General features: G+C 58.3%; 1 protein-coding gene across 2 annotated transcripts in view; it reads left to right on the top strand.

Moving 5' to 3' along the window:
- Positions 1-16,949, top strand: part of ACOX3 (acyl-CoA oxidase 3, pristanoyl) — a 48,055-nt gene extending 31,106 nt beyond the window's left edge. For both annotated transcript variants that reach the window (XM_007172309.3, XM_057547361.1), the window contains exons 14-18: positions 3,718-3,833; positions 9,240-9,414; positions 10,557-10,624; positions 12,978-13,064; positions 16,206-16,949. In XM_007172309.3, the coding sequence (XP_007172371.3) occupies positions 3,718-3,833; positions 9,240-9,414; positions 10,557-10,624; positions 12,978-13,064; positions 16,206-16,325 (566 nt within the window). In that variant the 3' untranslated portion in view covers positions 16,326-16,949. The remainder of the gene's footprint in view (positions 1-3,717; positions 3,834-9,239; positions 9,415-10,556; positions 10,625-12,977; positions 13,065-16,205) is intronic.
- Positions 16,950-18,783: the final 1,834 nt, after the last annotated feature.

The following is an 18,783-nucleotide window of genomic DNA, read 5'->3' as shown; positions in this document are numbered from 1 at the left end:
AGCCCACGGCCAGCCGTTGGTCTCCAGGGCATTCGATCATCAAATCCCACATCTCGGGGCCAGCCTTTGTCTCAGCTGCATCTTTGGTAAAAAGTTCGTAAATGACATATGACCCTGGGGCTCTGAAGGGCTGGACACTCAGGACCTTTCCAGCATTGAGCGAGGGCTGTCTGCAAGCTCAGGAGATTTTTCCTTCAGGGATTAAAAGGTTTATTTGGAGAGGGAGGGGCCGGGTGGGGCACTTCTCTGTCTGGTTCCTCTGATTTATGTGCTGAGGGTGCGTGTGTGCTGAGGATGGGTGTAACAAACGGTCCTGAGCGTTGAGGAGCTGCACGTCGCTTAATAACTGAGGCCCAGTTCTTTCCTTTAGTTGGCTTATTTGCAAAAATATTAAATAATTGGAGTTCAGCGTGTTGGCTGCTCTGACCCTTGTGTACGTACACAGGACAGTAGGATTGTGTAGCATCACGTGTTCAGCGGGGTACATGGTGCGGTCAGCACACCGCCCAGAGGCTGGGAGCTCAGGGTCTGGAGTCAGCTGTGTAACCTCGAGCTAGATGCTTAACCTCTCTGAGCCTCAGTTTCCCCTGTAAGGTATCAGGAGGGAATGCGGTAGCCCCCGCCCTCGTGGGGGGCTCGCCGCCATGAGCTGGGGCCCTCCCTTGGGAATGGTGGGTGCAGAGCGACCCCTGCAGCGTGAGCTTAGCTGCTTCCCAGGAAGGCGGCTTGCGAGGTGGGTCTTGGAGGTTCAGAGTGGAGTGTGGGGGGGGCAGTCAGCCACACGGGAGCCGTGGGGTGGGCGTGGTGGGAGAGCAGGTGGCCCCCACCCCTGGGGCTGTGTGCCAGCCGAGGGTCTGCGGCCAGGTGGCCAAGCCTTGCTTTCCGGGGCGCACCTGGGCCAGAGCCCCACTTTGGAAGGCATGCCCTGGTGCCGACGCAGAGCAAGGCTGGACTCGGGAGACCAGCCAGGAAACCAGAACCCGGGCGGGGGCAGTGCAGGAGAGAGTTGGGAGAGCTGGGTGAGGGCAGGGGAGGTGGTCAGATGGAAAGGACAGCTTGAGTGGTGCGTTCGATGGAGGGCCAGGTGAGACCCCCCCCTGGGGGGTGGGTGCTGGTGAAGCTGGGAGTTCAGGTGTCCCACGTTGAGTGCCCGGTGGGCGTGTCAGGGAGCCCCGATGCTGAGAGCCCATGCAGGTGGGCAGACCTCGGAGTGATTGATGGTAGTGACAGTGGCCGCCCTGGGAGCTGCCTGGGTTGGGGGGGGCCAGCATGGGGACACAGGCAGCACTCAGGGCCTTCGAGGGATGCAGGGAAGCAGCCAGGGGAGCCCCGAGGAGGCCCCGTGTGGCAGCGCCTCAAAGGCCATTTGTGACCAGGAGACCGGGAAGGACTTGAGGACTGCAGTTGAAGCAGCATTTGTCTTGGGCCTTCAGCAGCCCCCCAAGCAGCAGCGTTACCGCCCACCTGTGCCAGTTTCCCCGTTTGTTCCCGATGACTCCTCACGCCCAGACGGACTCTCCGAGTGGCCCACACGCCGCCCGGCTATGACTGTACCTTTTGTGTGCTCGCTGGGGGCTCCCCCCTTCCGTGTGGGCACAGAGCAGCGTCACCCACTTCTCTGTGAAGAATTAAGGGCTAAACGTGGAATTTCTAAAGTAAAACGTTCCAGCAACTCATGTATCAAGCTTGCTTCTCACTCGGAGCACAGAGCAAACTGAACGGGTTGCTGACGTCAGGCACGGTGGGTCCACGTGGTGCGGGACCCTCGGGGAGCCCGGTCACTTCTGCAGAGGGTCGCCTGCCCGGGCAGCGTCTGGGAACAGTCCAGAGCAGCCGCGGTTGCTGCGTCCTGGGATGGTGGGGCCTCTGGCTGGAGTCAGGAATTAGCCTGAGCGGCTTCTGGCCTTGGCGACTTCCTTGGGTTTTGTTGCCACGTCAATAATTCATGGAAAATCTGAGTCCCCGTGGCGCCTACCTGTTACGGTCTTGGTGACGGTCCATCCGGCAGGAAGAGTTTAGCCACAAAGACCCTGGGACACACATGCGTCAGAGTGGGCCCCGTCGGCATCAGAGCTGGTTTCCAGCATCCACCTGGCTTTTCAGGGATGTCCTGAAGGGCAGCGCCCTGGGCCACTGGTTTGTGGACGTCCCGTGGCACAGGACCGGGTGTGAAAACAGCAGGAATGTGTCCAGGACCGAAGCTCAAAGTCCCAGTGTGGGCGGGGCCGCACTCCCTCCGGAGGCTCCGGGGAGCCTCGCTCCTCGTCTCCGCAGCTCATGGGGGCTGCAGGCGTCCCTGGGCTTGCGGCCGCATCCCGCATCTCTGCCTCTGCCCTCGCACGGCCTCTGTTCTGTGTCTGCGCTTCTCCTTTTTCTCATTGGATTCAGGGCCACCCTGATCTAGGATGACCCCGTGTTGTCACGTCATTCCATCTGCAAAGACCCTGTGCCCAAGTAAGGGCGCATTCACAAGATTCAGGGGGTTAGGACATGGATGTGACTTCGGGGGGCCCCGTTCCAGCCACCCCACCTGGCAGGCCTCTGGGAGGGGTGCCTCGTCCCAGGTCCCCGCCCCCGCCTCACTGGGCTCCCTGAGAACAGCTGTGTGAGCTCGGCCAGGCTGCTTGCAGCCTTGGAGCCTTTAATTCCTCAGCCCAGTGAGACGGATCGTTTGCTGTTTAATGAAGTTGTCAGCTGTGCTATGAGGTAACGGATACGACAGCGTGAAACGGTCGGGGGTCTGTAGCAGGACCCCAGTGGGTACCATGTGTCATCTTCCCAGGGAACGGGCTGTGTGACATCAAAGGAAATCCCAGGTCCCCTGTGTCCTGCCTTTGTGCCCAGACCCAGTTCGGCCAGATCCCACCTGGGAGTCCGGAGCCGAGAGCAGCTGCAGGTCCCACAGGCCTGGGCGCCCTGGCCCTGGGCCCTCTGCCTGGGTCGGGGGTGAAAGCGTGGTGGCTTCAGACTCCTAACCCCTGCCCCGCTCACTCGCCATGTGCCTGGGCTCCTCCTCACGCCCTGTGTCCTTAACGGAAGAGGCAGTAGCAGTCCTGCCGGGCAGGGTGTTCTGAGGTCGCCGAGGCCTCGGAACTAGCGGAGATGTGACGAGAAGGACCCGCAGATGCGGGCGCAGCGCTGGGGGATAGGGAGGAGGACGGAGGTCTCCCTCCAGCCCCTTCCAGCCCACCCCTGTCTGTCTACACCCCTGCCGTGGTGCTTCCTCTCTGCCCTTCAGGGCTCTCGGGCGAGGGGGGCGAGGCCTCGGGGGGGGCCGGTGTGAGGCCCAGGGCCCCAGGGCCAGGCTGGCCAGGTGGACAGGGAGCCCCTCCTCCTACCACCTGCTGGAAAGTCGTCCCGACGTCCGTGCGGATCCGAGCTCCTTCCAGACTGTGTATCCTCATCGTAAACCAGGTGGCTGCCCCCAGAGTGACTCCGTGGCCCTGTGGACTCCGTGGCCCTGTGGACTCCGTGGCCCTGTGGACTCTGTGGCCGCTAGAACCGTGTAGAACACGGCTGGCCTCACAGCAGAGCCAGGAAATACCCTCACCTGCGCCTGTCCCAGCCCGGCCACCCCCCGGGGGGGGTTGCCACGGGCAGCCCCCCGTCTCTGGGCCTCAGTTTCCGCACCTGTAAACTGGAGAACTGAGTTCTCGACAAGGGTGAGGCGCCCTGCGGTTGCATCGGTTACAGTTCTCTCTGTTTCTCGTTTTGAAGTCCCGCTGGCGGCCTACGAGTGGTTGGTCTGTTACCTGCTCCGCGAGAGTTATCAGAAATTAAATCAAGAGAAACAATCGGGAAGCAACGACTTTGAAGCAAGAAACAACTGTCAGGTATGTGTTGGTTTTAAAAGTTGCTTTTCTAACGATTCGCTCCTACTTCCCGCACTGTCGTGTCCTTGGTGAGCTGCACGTCCTGGTGGTGGCAGGCCCTGGTGCTCAGCCCCTGTGACCTCGGGCGCTTGGCCTGACCTCTCCGCACAGTGGTTTGCTGTTGGGACGGTGGCGCCGCCCTTGCCCCGTGTGGAAGAGGTTGTGGGCATCATACCTAAGGTGCCCGACAAGTGTGTGGCCCGTCGGCCGGAGCTGTGCTGGTTGGAGGGGGCACCCGGGGCTGTGGGGGCCTGAGGCGCACAGTGGAGCCCATCAGCCGCCAGGGCCCCTCCCAGCAGAGTGACGGCTCGGTGACTCCTGTGAGGTCCCACCCGCGCTCTGTCTGCCTTTGCTTCCTTAGTCATCGTGCTTCTCTCCAAGGAGGCTTGGTGAGATTGGCCCAAGGGCAGCTCTGGTTCTCACTCCGGGACAGGGCTGCCTCTCGTGTCTGGAATCCCCAGCACGAAAACAGCCGCTCTAAACACCTCTTTACGCGGGATCTGGTCCTGCTGTGGTCCGTGGGCCCCGTGCATCTACAGTGACGGGTGTCGTTTGGGAAAAACGTAGCCCAGGAAGCTTCTCAAACTGGTGTCACCCCTTCTCCTTGGACACTGGGCGATGGAGCCTCCCCCGGGAGCCCGGGGCCGCGTCTGCCCATCACCTCCGAGGGCCCCGCCCCCTGTGCTGTGAGGGGCAGCTTCACGCCCTTCGGCAGATGCAGCCAGAGCAAAGCAGCCATCCAGGGACCGGCTGGGCATGCCTGCCCCAGGGAGGGGGAGGGGCACACAAGGATGGGTCTCGACTGGAAAGGCTCCGACCGAGGGCGAATAAACCAAGATCACACCTGTGTCTTAAATGAATTCGGCGGACGTCAAGGTCGGTGAAACCCTAGTTCAGTCCAGGAACCCGAGAGAGGAGGTGTGAACACGATCCTTCAGCGTGGGCTGGGGCCGTGGCACACTCGGTCACTCGGACACGGACGGCTGTGGAGCTCCTCCTTTCTCTGCGTTGTAGCCCAAGACCCCGAAGAGTTGGAGGACACAGAGGCCGCCCATTCCCACAACATCCGCATCCCGCAGAGCTGCCCAGAAGGTCACCACAGGTCTCGTCTGAGCCGTTCTGTGACACCGCCGTGCCCGCCGGCCTGTGCCCGGCACCTGCACACACAGACAGCAGAACCCGTGTGTGTGGCTTGGTCGTTTGAGAAGGAATTCACATTTAGACCTTTGACTGAGAACTTGGTAAGGGCACTTCAGTGAGCCTCGTGGCAGAGAACAGGAGGGGCCAGCGTACCCAGCCTGGGTCCAGCCAGGACGGGTGTCCCTGGGGAGAGCCTCAGAGCTGAGGTGCGGCCAGAAGGAGCGGCCGTGATGTGGGCTGGAAGGCGGCCGCGGGGCCTGGAGGGGAAGGTGACCCGAGAGGGGGGCTGCATTCTCCAGACCTGGTCTGGATCACGAAGCATTAGGAGTGAGCGCTGGGTCGTCCTGACAGCTGAGAGCGCCTCAGAGCCCTGGGCTGGACGTTCAGGGTCCTGTGGAGGTGTGGTCCCCGCCCGTATGGTGATCGGAGCAGCAGTAGAGCCTGAGAGGGAAACTTCAGCGAATGTTTACGTGCCCTCGGCGGGCCGAGCTGCTCAAGCATGACAGGAAACTCAGAGGCTGTGAAAGAAGAGAGAACCGTCAGCTCTGACTACACACACGTTCACCCTTTCTAAACAGCAAAAGGTACTACAAGCGAAGTCAGGAGACAGATTGCAGTCTGGGGAAGCATGGAACGCACGTAACCGACGGTAGGAAAGAGTCCCTACAGACTGAGGGTCAGCCTGGCCCGGAAACCAGCCACTGGCCCGAGGCAGCAGCCAGAGCAGTCGCTGACCGTGAACCAGGGCCAGGGATGTGCGGGTCAGAGGACAGTGTCTGACGGACAAGGGCCACTCCACGCGCTGTCAGCCGAGGGTGTGAACTTCTGTGCCCTTTGGGGGAGGTTACTGGCTGCTTTTGTGAAAATATAAAGCGTGTTCACTCTTTGACTCAGCGGGCGGTGGGGTGGGGGGGGGAGCTGATAAACTTTTCTTTATCTGCTGCTGCTTGTAAGAACTCCCAAGCATTGAACCCAAGCCAGCTGACCCCTGAGCCCAGCTCTTTCCCCACACTGCATGGCTAATGTCCGCACTTGGATAGTTCAGAGTTTGTTTTTTGCCTAAAATATTTATTACTTGTTAAAATGCAAATATACTCAGAAATCAGAGCACACCAGAAACTGATAGCTGGATCCGAATCTTTTCCCTGGGGCTGTAGGTTTATTGGGGGCGGGGATTCATGAGAGGGAGGAGCCTGGCACTGGGACCCGTGCGGGGAGAGGGGAACGGACCTTCCTGGCCTCACACGTCAGACTGCTGGTCTCTCTCTGGAGCTTTTCATGATGACAGAGCGGCAGAAACATTGAGTATGGAGCGGCTTGTGCCACGGGGGGTAGGACCACCCCTGAGTGTTTCTGTCCCCACCACGGCCCCAGAGTGGACACCATACAGGACCCTTTGTGGGCACTGGCCCACGTCTGTTAATAGTGCGGTCAGATCTGCTGGCGGCAAGGACAGGCTGTCCGGGAGAAGTCAAGGACGGGCACCGTGTGTAAGGATTTGGGAGGGAAGTTGAGGGCACGGGAGCTGGAGTGAGGCCCTCACCCCTATGCATGTTTGGGCGGTGTGATTTTGGGGGACCTGTCCGTGCATTGTGGGGTGCCCAGCAGTACCCCAGGCCTGTACCCACTAAGATGCCAGCAACACCCCCGAGTTGTGACAACCCAAACTGTCTCCTGACAGTGCCAGATGCCCCAGGGGGCAAACCGGCCCCAGTCAAGGACCCCTGAGTCAGCGGAGCCTCCTGTGTGGAGCGGGGAGCTGATGGGAAGCGGAAGCAGATCCGTTCTCTGTGGCTCCTGGAATCTCGGCTCTGCCATGTCTCCCTTCAGACACTTCCTGCCTGCCCATGGCCTGGCGTGGCCGTCACCCTGCATCCACGTGACCACCCAGGCCCAGCACATACTGCCCGTGCACTGTGTTCTCCACGACTATTCATTCGGGTTCTCAGGCAGCAGGTCAGGTGGCCTGACGGGCGGCCAGGAGAGCCAGCCAGCCCCTGGCGCCCAGTCCGCGGGGTGGGGAGTAGACGTGGGCTCCTGAGCCCGCTGCTGCATCGTGCGTCCTGGGCGCGGAGGTCGCGGTGGGGCAGACCCCCAAAGCCCATGTCCCCCAGGCAGCTAGCTGATGGCCTCATCTGAACATTTCCAGAAGCACACGTAGTAGCTTCGTGCGTGTCCGAGCCCTGGGATTGAGACAGAGTAGAATAGCAGCCACCATCACAGAGCAGCTTCTAGGACCCCGAGCAGGTGCTGGACACATGAGATGCTGTCTGATGCTCCTGCCGGCAGCGCTCGGAGGCTGCACCCTGACGCTCCCTCTTCTCAGACCAAGAAGCTTGGGCTTGGGGCGGAAACCACTTGTCCACACGTGCACATTTGGAAAAGCCGAGTGGATTTGGAAGCTGGTCCCCTCGACCCTGAATCACTTCTGCGTCAGTGACTCAAAGCTCAGCGGGGCTCAGGATGCGTTTTTCGGGTGGCGAGGTCAGAGGTGGCGCTGCCTTTCCAGGCCTGCACCAGCTGATGCCATAGCTGAAATAGACGTGCGCTGCTTGCACGGGAAAGTAAGATGAACGCAATGTGATTTAATACTAGAAAGTCCACGTGGTTGAAAAGGAGAGAGTAAAGTGGAGAGCATGGAGAGTTTGGATTCAGTTCTGAGCCCGGCCTCTGGGATTCGCAAGGGTCCCCACACAGAGCAGAGCCCACAGCGCGTGAGCACGTTTAGGGGTGCTGGTGGTTACTGTAATGACATGCTCTAGCAACATAGTGAAGGGGTGGACATTGGGGCCAGCCTGCCTGGGTTCAACTGTGTCTCCACCTCTTGCCCGTTGCGTGACCTTGTTTCATCCGTGGGGTACAGGGAGGATCAAGGTGATAAACTGCTGGCTCTTATTAGCTTAGTGCCTGGCCTGGGGTGAGGGTGGGGTACTCCCTGCCCACCTCCGTCGTCAGCTTTGTCAGCTTCCCTCCTGTGAGGTCTCCTCACCCAGCCTCCCCCAACGCTCACCCTCCAAAGCCAAGGGCGCACACACCACGGCGTGTGCGAGAGGGAAGGGGACAAAGCAGCTCTGAAGGCCCCGGGCTGGCCCTCCAGGCAGGACACGGGGATGCAGGATGTGTGCCCTCGCGGCTTCAGAAGCCCAGCGGGGTCTTGGGGTCGGACCAGGTAGACTGGCACGAGGCCGGGGAAGCTTCCTCCCCTTGAATTTTCTCCTGAGGGCGCCTAGTCTCGGGCAGGCCCTGGGAGAGCCTCGGCCTTGGAAGTGACCAAGGGACGACCCAGTGTTTGCTCTGAAAGTCGAGAGCAGGCCTTGAAATCATAGCTCCTGCCCCTTGGTGACTGCGCCCCCTTCCCCCCGCCCCCACCCCGGACCGCACTCTGGACCCCGCTCTGTTGATTCTGGTTGATGTTCGGGGGCAAAGTAGGCAGGCACTGAATAAAGGTCTTCACCCTGCCCCATCCCCGGTCACCTCCTTGCTGGATTATTTTTTTAATTACACAAGCAACACATGATCATTATAACAAATCAGGAACACATCTATAATTGTTCTAATAAAAAAACAGTAAACTGATAAATTAGAGATGGGGAAAGAAAAGCTGACAAGCAAAGCTAATGATTAGCAGCAGATGTTTTGGATATTGGTCACCAGATCCGTGGTGACTTCCTGCTTCCACAAACAAAGCCAGCATCAGAACTCACACGCAAGTAAAACTCGGCTGGGAACGGCTGCACATCTTGGCCCCTGTTCAGCAGTTCCCTTATTCCTGGACGTGATAGGAGAGTGGGAGACAAAGGCTGATCTTTAGAAACTTGCGAGGCAGGGGCGTGGCCACACCCTTGGACGAGCTGATGTCACTTTCAGGTGAGTCCCCGGAGTAGCCTTGTCCGTGGCCCCGGGTACAAGAGAATTGACCTTGTGCTCTCAGGGAGCCCACCTCCTGGAGACGCCACTGCTCTGCAGTGCCAGGCCGCGCTGGACAAGCCCGCCGTGCCTGTGTGTTGGCTGTGGGGTTACCCCGCGTCCCAGATGGGACTGAGCTGAGAGAGGTCGCCGGGCCTGAGGTCCAGAGCCGCTGCAGCTGGGCTTGTGTTCCTGCAGGCCTTTCCATGGTGCTTCCCCAGAGGCACTGCCCAGCCCCGTCTGTCCCCTGCTGCACTAGTGCTGCTGGCACGCAGACCTTGGTGTGTGTTCCCTAACGCAGTGCGCTGTGTTCTGTTGAAGGTGTACTGCTGCCGCCCCTTGGCCCTGGCATTCCTGGAGCTCACGGTCGTGCGGAGGTTCCACGAGCACGTGCACCAGCCCCACGTGCCACCCCCGCTGCGGGCTGTGCTTGGGCGGCTCAGTGCTCTCTACGCCCTGTGGTCCCTGAACCAGCACACGGCCCTGCTCTACCGAGGTGAGCCCCCTGCCCAGGAGCTGGGCGCCCTCCGCTTTACCCAGCAGACTCTGCTTTGCCCATGTGGTGCTCCTTCCGTGCCATTTACTGAGCACTCATCACATGTTGAGTGAGGAGCAGAGGAGCCCAGAGGCCACAAGAAGACAAGCACAGCAGCAGGGTGGCGCCCACAGGGCTGAGCCCGGGCTGCTGGGGCAGCACCCCCAGGAATGCCCAGACTGGGGATCCGGGAGGGCTTCCTGGAGGCGGTGATGAATGGCCTGATTCCTGGAAGATTGGTGGGAAGGGGGTAAATCTGAGTTTCTCAACCTTCATTTTCATTATTATCCCCCAAGGAGCCCTTTTAGACGTTTTTTCCTAACCACCCCCATGACGTGTTAACACTACAGCTATTCTGTGTATCTGTTCCCGTTCTGTGTGTACATCTGGGCTGTGTGAGGAGTAGATTTTTCCCCTCCCCCTTGCCAAGAACCCATGTTTTCCCTCTTGGGGCTGGTGCTGCCCCTGGGAGGTGGTGCCCGAGGGCTCCCGGGTGGAGGGAGCAGCGGGGTGTGGCGCGAGGACCCCACCCACTCTGAGTGAGCGGGCGCCGTTCTCTGCGGCAAAAGTCAGACAAAAGCCAGTCCCGCGGCAAAACCGGGGCCACCTCTTTAGGCCTGTTGGACGGCACGGCACAGCCCGCCGCAGTGTAGGAGGTGAGGCGGAGGAGCTGGGTCTCGTGCCCAGCCCCTGGTGGCTGCAGATGCCCACATGCCCGCAGGTGCAGCTGTGTGCCTGCAGCCCCTGTCGGCCCCCAGCCCAGCCTCCTGCCACCGCCCATGCTGCGCTCTGCCTGCCGCCCGCCCTGCCCCGCAGGTCTCCCCCCAGCCCCCCGAGGCCGCCCTTCCTGGGCTTTAGCCTCCCCAGCTCCCGGCTCTGACCCCCAGCACAGGCTCAGTGAGCTGGCAGGAAGGCGGACACAGGAACCCAGCCCTGGCCGGTGCCGTTCTGCGAAGAGGTCGCAGCGGGGCTCGGGCAGCAGTAGCGAGGCATTTTCACACAGAATGGGCTATTTTGGAAAGCTGTTTCAGCATGTTTGCAATTTGTGGGTAATTTGGGAGTTAGGGTAGCAGACCCCAGAGTAACCAGCGCTCTGCTTACAGGTGGCTACTTTTCTGGTGAACAAGCAGGTAAAATGGTAGAGAACGCCATCCTGGCCCTGTGTGCCCAGGTGAGTTGAAATCCCCTTATATCCTTATATGTTTTCCATATTACATGCGATCACCTGTATATTAACGTTCACTGACCTTAGCTTCCCACTCGTTTGTGTGTGTGTGCAACCGTTAGCACAGCCGGGAAACTTACAGAGAACGTGCTTATGTCAGAAATTTCAGGAAGCGTCACTTTCAGGGACCGTCGTAGAATCTGTACACGTTCAGCGCGCTCTAATGATATTTTTTACAGCGAAATCGATAATTCTCTCCAGCATTTCAAGTTAGCCTCCAATTTTAGTTCGTTTCATGGTATTTTCCTTTTTTATTGCATCCTTCTACTTTTGTCGCCCAGAAAAGTCAGATGGCCCCAGCCCCACGTCACGCTCTGGCGGCACTCTGTCCACTGGAGCTTTCTGCGGGGGTGGACGTGTTCTGGGGTGGCGCTGTCCCATACCATCACCACTGGCCACCTGGGGCTGTTGGCAGTACAATGGCGGCCGGTGTGACCAAGGATTTTTAGTTTTCTTTAATTTTTTTTTTTAAACAAATTTATTTATATTTTTTAAATTTATTTTTGGCTGTGTTGTGTCTTCGTTGCTGCATGCGGGCTTTCTCTAGTTGCGGCGAGAGGGGGCTACTCTTCGTTGCAGTGCACGGGCTTCTCATTGCAGTGGCTTCTCTTGTTGCGGAGCACGGGCTCTAGGCATGCGGGCTTCAGGAGTTGCGGCACACGGGCTCAGCAGTTGTGGCTCATGTGTTCTAGAGCGCAGGCTCGGTAGTTGTGGTGCACGGGCTTAGTTGCTCCGTGGCATGTGGGATCTTCCTGGACCAGGGATCCAACCTGTGATCCCTGCATTGGCAGGCGGATTCTTAACCACTGCACCACCAGGGAAGTCCAGTTTTCTTTAATTTTAACGAAACAGTCATGTGTGTCGTGGCTGCCGTATTGGGCGGTGCAGTTAGAGGCATTTCTCTACTTTTGATGGTAAGACACGAACCAAAGTCCCCAGCATTTTGCCCAGTGTCTCACACGACGGGCGACAGGCCACTCCGTTTCTCCCCTTTCAGGGCTTTCAAGTTGATGTAGTTCCAGGTGATGGCTCTGTGGTTGGCATGAAGGCTCTCCCCGGGTGTGTTTCCTAAGCGCCCGTCTCTCCCCACGTGGGCTCTGGGTAAGGGTGTCTCTGTGATCGTGCTGCGTACACAGGCCACGTTTACTTAAACAGGAGGGGGTTTTCCTTCGTGTGTTCCACAGGTGGTGAGTTGCCATTATAAAAAATACAGCCATCGTTCTCCTTGCTCTCAAACGTCACACTTACACCACGGAGCTGGTGGCTGGCGGTCCTGGGCCATAATGCAGCCCGAGCCGCCTGGCAGATCCAGGCTCGTCCTGACTCGGGGAGGCCGGGGTCGGCCGGGTGGAGGGCGCCAGCTCCTTCCCTGGTCCAGCCATTCCCTTGTGCATCGTCTGTGGGTCTGTCCACACCGTCACAGCAGTGGTGAGCGTGAGACAGAGACCCTGCGGCCCACAAAGCCGGGCTCTTTCCTGTGGGCCCCTTACATTAAACGATGGCCGACCCCGGTCGAGACCAGGACCCTGCTCTGCTGACGTTTCCCCCTGCAGTGGGGCAGGCTCGTCTCCCCTCACCCACCGTGGTGCCGAGGGTGTGCGGGGGCCGTGGAGCAGCATGTGAACCACAAAGCGGGCTGCGTTTCCTCTGTTCTTGTGACTCTTTGCTCAACAGTTGCTGTAATACATTGTTCAAGTCGCCTCCGTTCCAGCGTTCTCTTCAGTTCAGCCACGGCATTTCATAGTTATTTTAAGAAAATTATTTTTTGCATTTCAAGAAAATTCTTGGGAGTCTTCTCATATAAATTCCACTTGTCATATTGAAGAATAATTTGTATAATGGGACGGGAGGGTAATAAAACTACTGGGAACCGAAGAGCGTTGGAATGATGGCTTTTCAAGGTGCTCATAAATGCTTTTTCTCTTACATTTTTTTCCGGACATATTTTCCTCTGTTGGAACAGTAATTGCCCAGATGAGTCAGGGTTCAGAGACAAACCTCTGAAGACAGTTGCCAATTAATGAGCTACAGAATCGTCAGTTTTACGAGCGGTCCGTACCTTGTTGAAAAAAAATAGAACACTGGAAGTCTTGAGCGGATAGCAACATGGTGAAAATATTCAGACACACACTCAGGGAACCTAAAATCCAGGCCAATGAAAAGATAATGCTTTAGTAATCGAGCCGCATGCGCCTGCCTGCTGGAGTTACCGTTGCTAGTGGGTTGTAGGCTCTGTTGCTCGGTGGTCGCCATGGAGACGCCGGGAGTTGCCAAGTGTACGGACTTTGTTTTCCCACAGCTGAAAGATGATTCTGTTGCCCTGGTGGATGTGATCGCCCCTCCTGACTTCATCCTGGACTCACCGATTGGCAGAGCTGACGGCGAGGTAAAGGCCAGCCCGCTCCCGTGGCGCTTGGGGGCACTGCACTCGGGACCGCAAGCCGGGGGCTCTCTGGGGCCTGATGGCGGTCGTTGCAGAGCCTGAGATGATGGCGTGGCTCGGGAGTCTCTGGTCACACTTGGGCAGCAGGGAGGGAGTGGCTGGGAGAAGTGGGGGTGGTCATGGGTGGGTTAGCCGTCCCCCAGCCTGCCCTCCTCCGAGAAAGGGGATGGCACTGCCGCCCCCTTGGGCCGTGATGCCGAGGTCAGCCCGAGCCTGTGCGAAGCTCGGGGCCCTGCAGCTGTCTCGCTCTCTTCACGCTCTCCTGGGAGCCTCTCCACTCCCGGGTCTTCTGACCGTCTCACGGCACTAGCTCGTTACCCCTCACCCTTCTCCCTGTGCTTCCCTCGCAGCCCGCACGTGGCTCCCTAGCTCCCCTCTTCCCCCTCCTCCCCACGCTCCGCAGTGATGGCTTAGAAAGCAGGCCTTGTCAGACAGCTGCTCTGATGGAGCTCTGCACCTGCACGTGCCCCACACCTGAAATGGCACCCAAATCCCTTCCTGCGTCCCCGGCCCACGCGGCCTGACCTCTGCCCGGTTCTCCAAGGTCATTTCACACTGCGCCCCTCCCACCCTCTGGACTGAAGTCTCACTGTCCTCCCGTTTCTCAGTCGTACTGGGCTCATTCCCACCCCAGGGCCTTTGCACCTGTGTTCCTGTTGCCGGAGCACTTCTGTTCGTTCTAAGCGGAATGCCGCCTCTTCAGAGAGGTCTTCTCCGGCCTCCAGCTGAAGTGCCACCCCCAAGAGTGGCCCCACTTTGTCCTGCTGTGGGACCCTCACAGTGCCCACAGGTATCCCTACCTGACCTCCTCCACCACGTGGAGATGCCCGTGCTGGACGACACCCACGGGTCTGCTTGATGCCGCCCACTACCTGTGGGTGGTTGTCCCTATGTTGCCATGGAGACGTGGCATTTCAAAGTGTTGAGGTCACGTGCAGAGGTTCCAAGGCTGTCGTGTTCTTTCTGCCGAGACTTCTGCTGACCCAGGAGACCGAACGTAGGGTGCTGGGAACCCTCCGTCTGTCCCCAGGGGACACTGCAATCAGTCTGGGGGGGGCCGGCGCCTGGACCTCTGACCAGCCCAAGCCACACCTGGGATTGGGACAGGAGTACCAGGCACTGGGGTGGGCAGTTCGGACGAGTCCCCCATCGAATTCAGGACGGCGAGGACCGTACATCTGTGGAGGGCCTGCTGTCCTCTGGCTGCGCAGCTGGGCGGGGCGTCCCCACTCACGGTGTGTGTTACCACGTCCACTTCGCCAGGGAGAAACCCAGCCTCCGGAGGGGCTGGGCGGGTTGTAGCGGAGCCAGGATTGGGGCCAAGACGGACCGTCGGGAGGGAAGGCAGGAGAGAGTGAACCTCGCTCTTGGCCAGGGCCCCAGCGGGAGTACGAGGAGGATGTGCTCACAAGGCCACAGGAGAGGGGCCGGCCTCTGCGACACGGGGCTCCCAGCAGCAGGCAGCACCCACGGGAGCATTAGCCCCGAACAGGCGGCGCCCGGCGGCCCTGACTCACGGGCGGGCGGCGGAGGAGTAGGGGAGGGCCGTCCCATCCCGTCCTGTCCCGAGACGGGGGCCCCGGGTTCCACGCTGACACCAGAGCCAGCCCGAGGCTTCACCCAACAGGGTGCCTTACACAGCGCGTGTTCCTGCTGGTGTAAGGGCTGAGGTTTGAACTAGGTGCTCCTGAGTAAGAAATTCATTTTATTTTATTTTTAATGTCGGGCATTACTTTTTATAAATTTATTTATTTATTTATTTTTGGCCGTGTTGGGTCTCCATTGGTGCACGCGGGCTTTCTCTATTTGCAGCGAGCGGGGGCTACTCTTCGTTGCGGTGCGCAGGCTTCTCATTGCGGTGGCTTCTCTTGTTGCAGAGCACGGGCTCTAGGTGCACGGGCTTCAGAAGCTGTTGCGCATGGGCTGTAGAGCACAGGCTCAGTAGTTGTGGTGCGTGGGCTCAGTAGTTGTGGCTCTCAGGCTGTAGAGCACAGGCTCAGCTGTGGCACACGGGCTTCAGTAGTTGTGGTGTGTGGGCTCAGTAGTTGCGGCTTGCAGGCTCTAGAGCACAGGCTCAGTAGTTTTGACATGCAGGCTTCAGTAGTTGTGGTGCACGGGCTCAGTATTTGCGGCACACGGACTCTAGAGCGCAGGCTCAGTAGTTGTGGCACATGGGCTTAGTTACTCCGCGGCATGTGGGATCTTCCCGGACCAGGGCTCAAACCCATATCCCCTGCATTGGCAGGCAGATTCCTAACCACTGCGCCACCAGGCAAGTCCCAGAAATTCATTTTAGATGAACAAGCACAGCTGTAGGAGGTTGAGATCATCAGTAAGTGAAGCATAATGCTCCAGGCCTCGGATTGATGACCTGTGGAGACAAAGCCTGTCTCTGTGTCTCCCTGGGAGCCAAGAATAGCAGAACCTGGGTGGAATTGCTGAGTGTGTTTAGCAGGTGCAGGGGAGGGTGGCTTCTTAAAAGTAACATTTGTCAGCATCAGCCAGATACAAAACCGCCCCCTTCCCTATCTCCACGGACCTCAGCCTGGACGCTGGCCGTGCTGGGAGCAGGGAGGTGTCAGGCGGCTGCCTGCCACGCTCGGGACCTTCCTCTAAGATAACAACTGAGAGCAGTTCCGCCTGGGGGGCCCTGAGGCGACAGCCAGCTGGCCCAGTCGGCACAGTCTGACGGGGCAGGCAGAAAGGGGACAGTGTGTGCCCAGGCCCTGTGGCCCAGGGGACAAGCCGTCATCCTGCTGCTTGGCTGCACCGCCGCCGGCCAGCCAGCGGCCACGTGGGTGCGAGAGAAACGTCGACTTGCAGAATCCACCTTCCACGAGAATTTCCAAAGCAAAGGGCAAGCAGGATGTCTTCATCATTAAGTGCACATTATGGTCCTTTATAGTTGCATTTTCACAATTGTTCTCTACTGACAAAGACTGGTTTACGTAAATTAAAGTTAAATCCTCTTAAAATGTTTCCATGAAGTGACAGGAGAGAACTTCCTGGGTTTTCACAGTTGCATTGGCACACTCAAAATCTTTCTTATTACATACGTGTGTGTTCCGTATGTATTTTCTGCAGCTCTATAAAAACCTCTGGAGCGCTGTGCTTCAGGAGAGCAAGGTGCTAGAGAGGGCATCGTGGTGGTCGGAATTCTCTGCCAACAAGCCCGTCATAGGAAGTTTGAAATCAAAGCTGTAGTCGCACTGGCTAACTATGATGAAGCCGTGAAGACATGGATCTCGAGTTCAAGTTCCGGAGGCCCCAGAGATGGCTGCCGCTCTCCGAACCCACAGCTCTGCCCTTGCCCGGCTGCTCGTCCTGTCGAGCCCAAGGCGGGACTCGCTCATCCTGGCCTGCCCCCCACCCCGAGTCCCAGCAGGATGGGTAATGCCTGAAGGGCAGGGCTGATTTGGGTCCATCCTGATTTGCTGGGTGAAAAGAAAACCTGTAAGATCATTTCTTCCTGATGGACTGAGCACTTTTTGATAATTAGAGCTTTGTACATTCTATTTTCATATGCTAATTATGAAACTGGCCGCTGGTAATTCGCATTAGGCAATATTCTGCCTTCATCTGAGATTTCTTACAAGGCTCTGCTTCAGTAAGCCCTATACGATGCCAGTCTGATTCTTTGTTCACTCTGGTTTGACTTCCTCATGTAATTAAATTATAACCTTACTAATTTGCACCATGGACCACCCGAATGACATAGTTGAAGATTTTAAAGGAAAAGAAAATCAGTTTTATTACTTTGTTGTGTGGAACTGGAAGCTTCTATCAAAGAAATGTTTCCAAAGGAAAAAAAATGCATAATGATTTGAACGTCTGGTCTTCCTTAAGTTCTGACCTCCCAGTTGTGTACTTTGTCACTCTGTTACGTGAATCGGTTTGTTCCTACAGGCAATGGAACAACCATTGCTGCCTGGCTCCGCTGGGGGGGCGTTTGCTCTGCGGTCCTGAGCGCCCTGATGGGGTGGTGGGGGGAGACAGATGGAAGAGGTTGATGGGCGTCTCCACCTGTCACTCGAGTGTCCCAGGTCAGGACGATGGCTGGTGGGTGGGTTCTTACTCGACACCCTGTCTCCATTCCGCCCCCCGCCTCTGGGGCAGGGGAGGGGCCGTCCTGTGGCCGTACGAAGTGGCTGAGATGGAGGATGGAGGCTGGCCAGGTGCGGTCCCCCCTCCTCCTGCATGTGCCCGGGACCGGCTCTGCCCTCGGCTTCCAGCCCTCTCGCCTGGGCGGAGGGTCTTGTCTGAGGACCAGGGGCCAGTGGGGCCTCAGGAGGAGCTTCACGTGGCTCCAGGCCGGCCCTTCTCTGCAAATACTGGGCTGCACAGAAGCCTGCCCTCCGGGGGAGCCCTGGTCACGTGGTCTTTGTGAGCGAGCGCCCTCAACACCTGGCTGTCGAGGGCCAGGGGCCCCACGGACGATCTGCTCTGTCCCAGGGCTGCCCACGTGGCGTCCCAATCCCGGGTCCCTCCGTCCTTCCTTGGCGTGTCCCCCTTCCCTGACCGACCAACGGCCTCTGTGTGGACACGGATGTGGTGTTGGCAGCGGACTCCCTTCCCACCTGGTATCTGAGCCAGGGGGGCCTGTCCCTTGCCCTGCTGAGCTGTCACTCGTCTGCCAGAAGGAATTATGTGACATGCTGCCTTTACCACATGAGTAGTCCAATTCCCTGGACAGCACAGCACTGACTGGCTTGTAGTCAGTCTTCCCATTGGTCTGGAAGCTCTTTGAGGTTAGGGACCAGGTCTGAATCACCTGTTTCCAGTTCCCAGCTCGAGGCCACACACGGGAAGTGCTTGGCAAGTGCTGGAGGGAGGCGTGGATGGGTGGATGGGTGGATGGGTGGATGAGTGGGTGGATGGATGAACGAATGAGTGAATGAGTTGCATGAAAAAACTCACGAATGAATGAGTGAAGAAACGAATGAATGAATGAGTACAAGAATGATTTGGGTGGATTTAGATGCTGCTGAAGGAAGAAGGACCATTTTGGCCCCAGTGCCCAGCGATGGCAGGTACTGCTGTGGTCCCAATCACTCCATCAAGTGGGGCTGCTCGCCTCGTGTGAGATTCGGGCCTTCCTGTCTCCACCCTGGGCTTGTGCTGTTGCTTTGAGCCCGTGCTGACCCCCGCCCACCTTTCCAGCTCCAGTACTGGCTGCAGCTCCTGGTCAGCCCCATTCCAAGGCAGTAGCCAGGGGTCTCTACCCTGGGTGGGGCTGCCTCCCCTCTGGATCCCCGGGACCAGGGATGGTCTCCTAGCTCTGCCCCTCACAGGGCGCCACCAATGAGGTGCTCCGTGGAGGGAGAGGTGAGCAGAGGGGTGGACACGTCCTTCACACTGAAGACCAATGGCGTCCCGTCTACAGCAGGCAGGATGTGTGAACCGCCGTGGAAATAATGCTGGAGTACAGTGTGACCAGACGGAGCCCACCAGCCAGCGAAAAGTCCATTTTTCATCTTGCAATATCATTGCAGTTGAAATTCTTTAAAAACCATCACAAGGAAAAAAAAGCCAAAGCCACTGCTCCCCTCCAGCCCCATTAAATGAACAAATGCTATTTCCAGAGCTACTCACTTGCCCGTCTCAGTAACCAAGCGTTTTTTTTTAACGAGTGTATTTCTACTCCTATGTAGAAAATCATGTA

Source organism: Balaenoptera acutorostrata, chromosome 5, assembly GCF_949987535.1.
Source record: "Balaenoptera acutorostrata chromosome 5, mBalAcu1.1, whole genome shotgun sequence".
Lineage (NCBI taxonomy): Eukaryota > Metazoa > Chordata > Mammalia > Artiodactyla > Balaenopteridae > Balaenoptera > Balaenoptera acutorostrata.
Note: the sequence above shows the minus strand (reverse complement) of the source record. Positions and strands in the feature narration are given on the sequence as shown.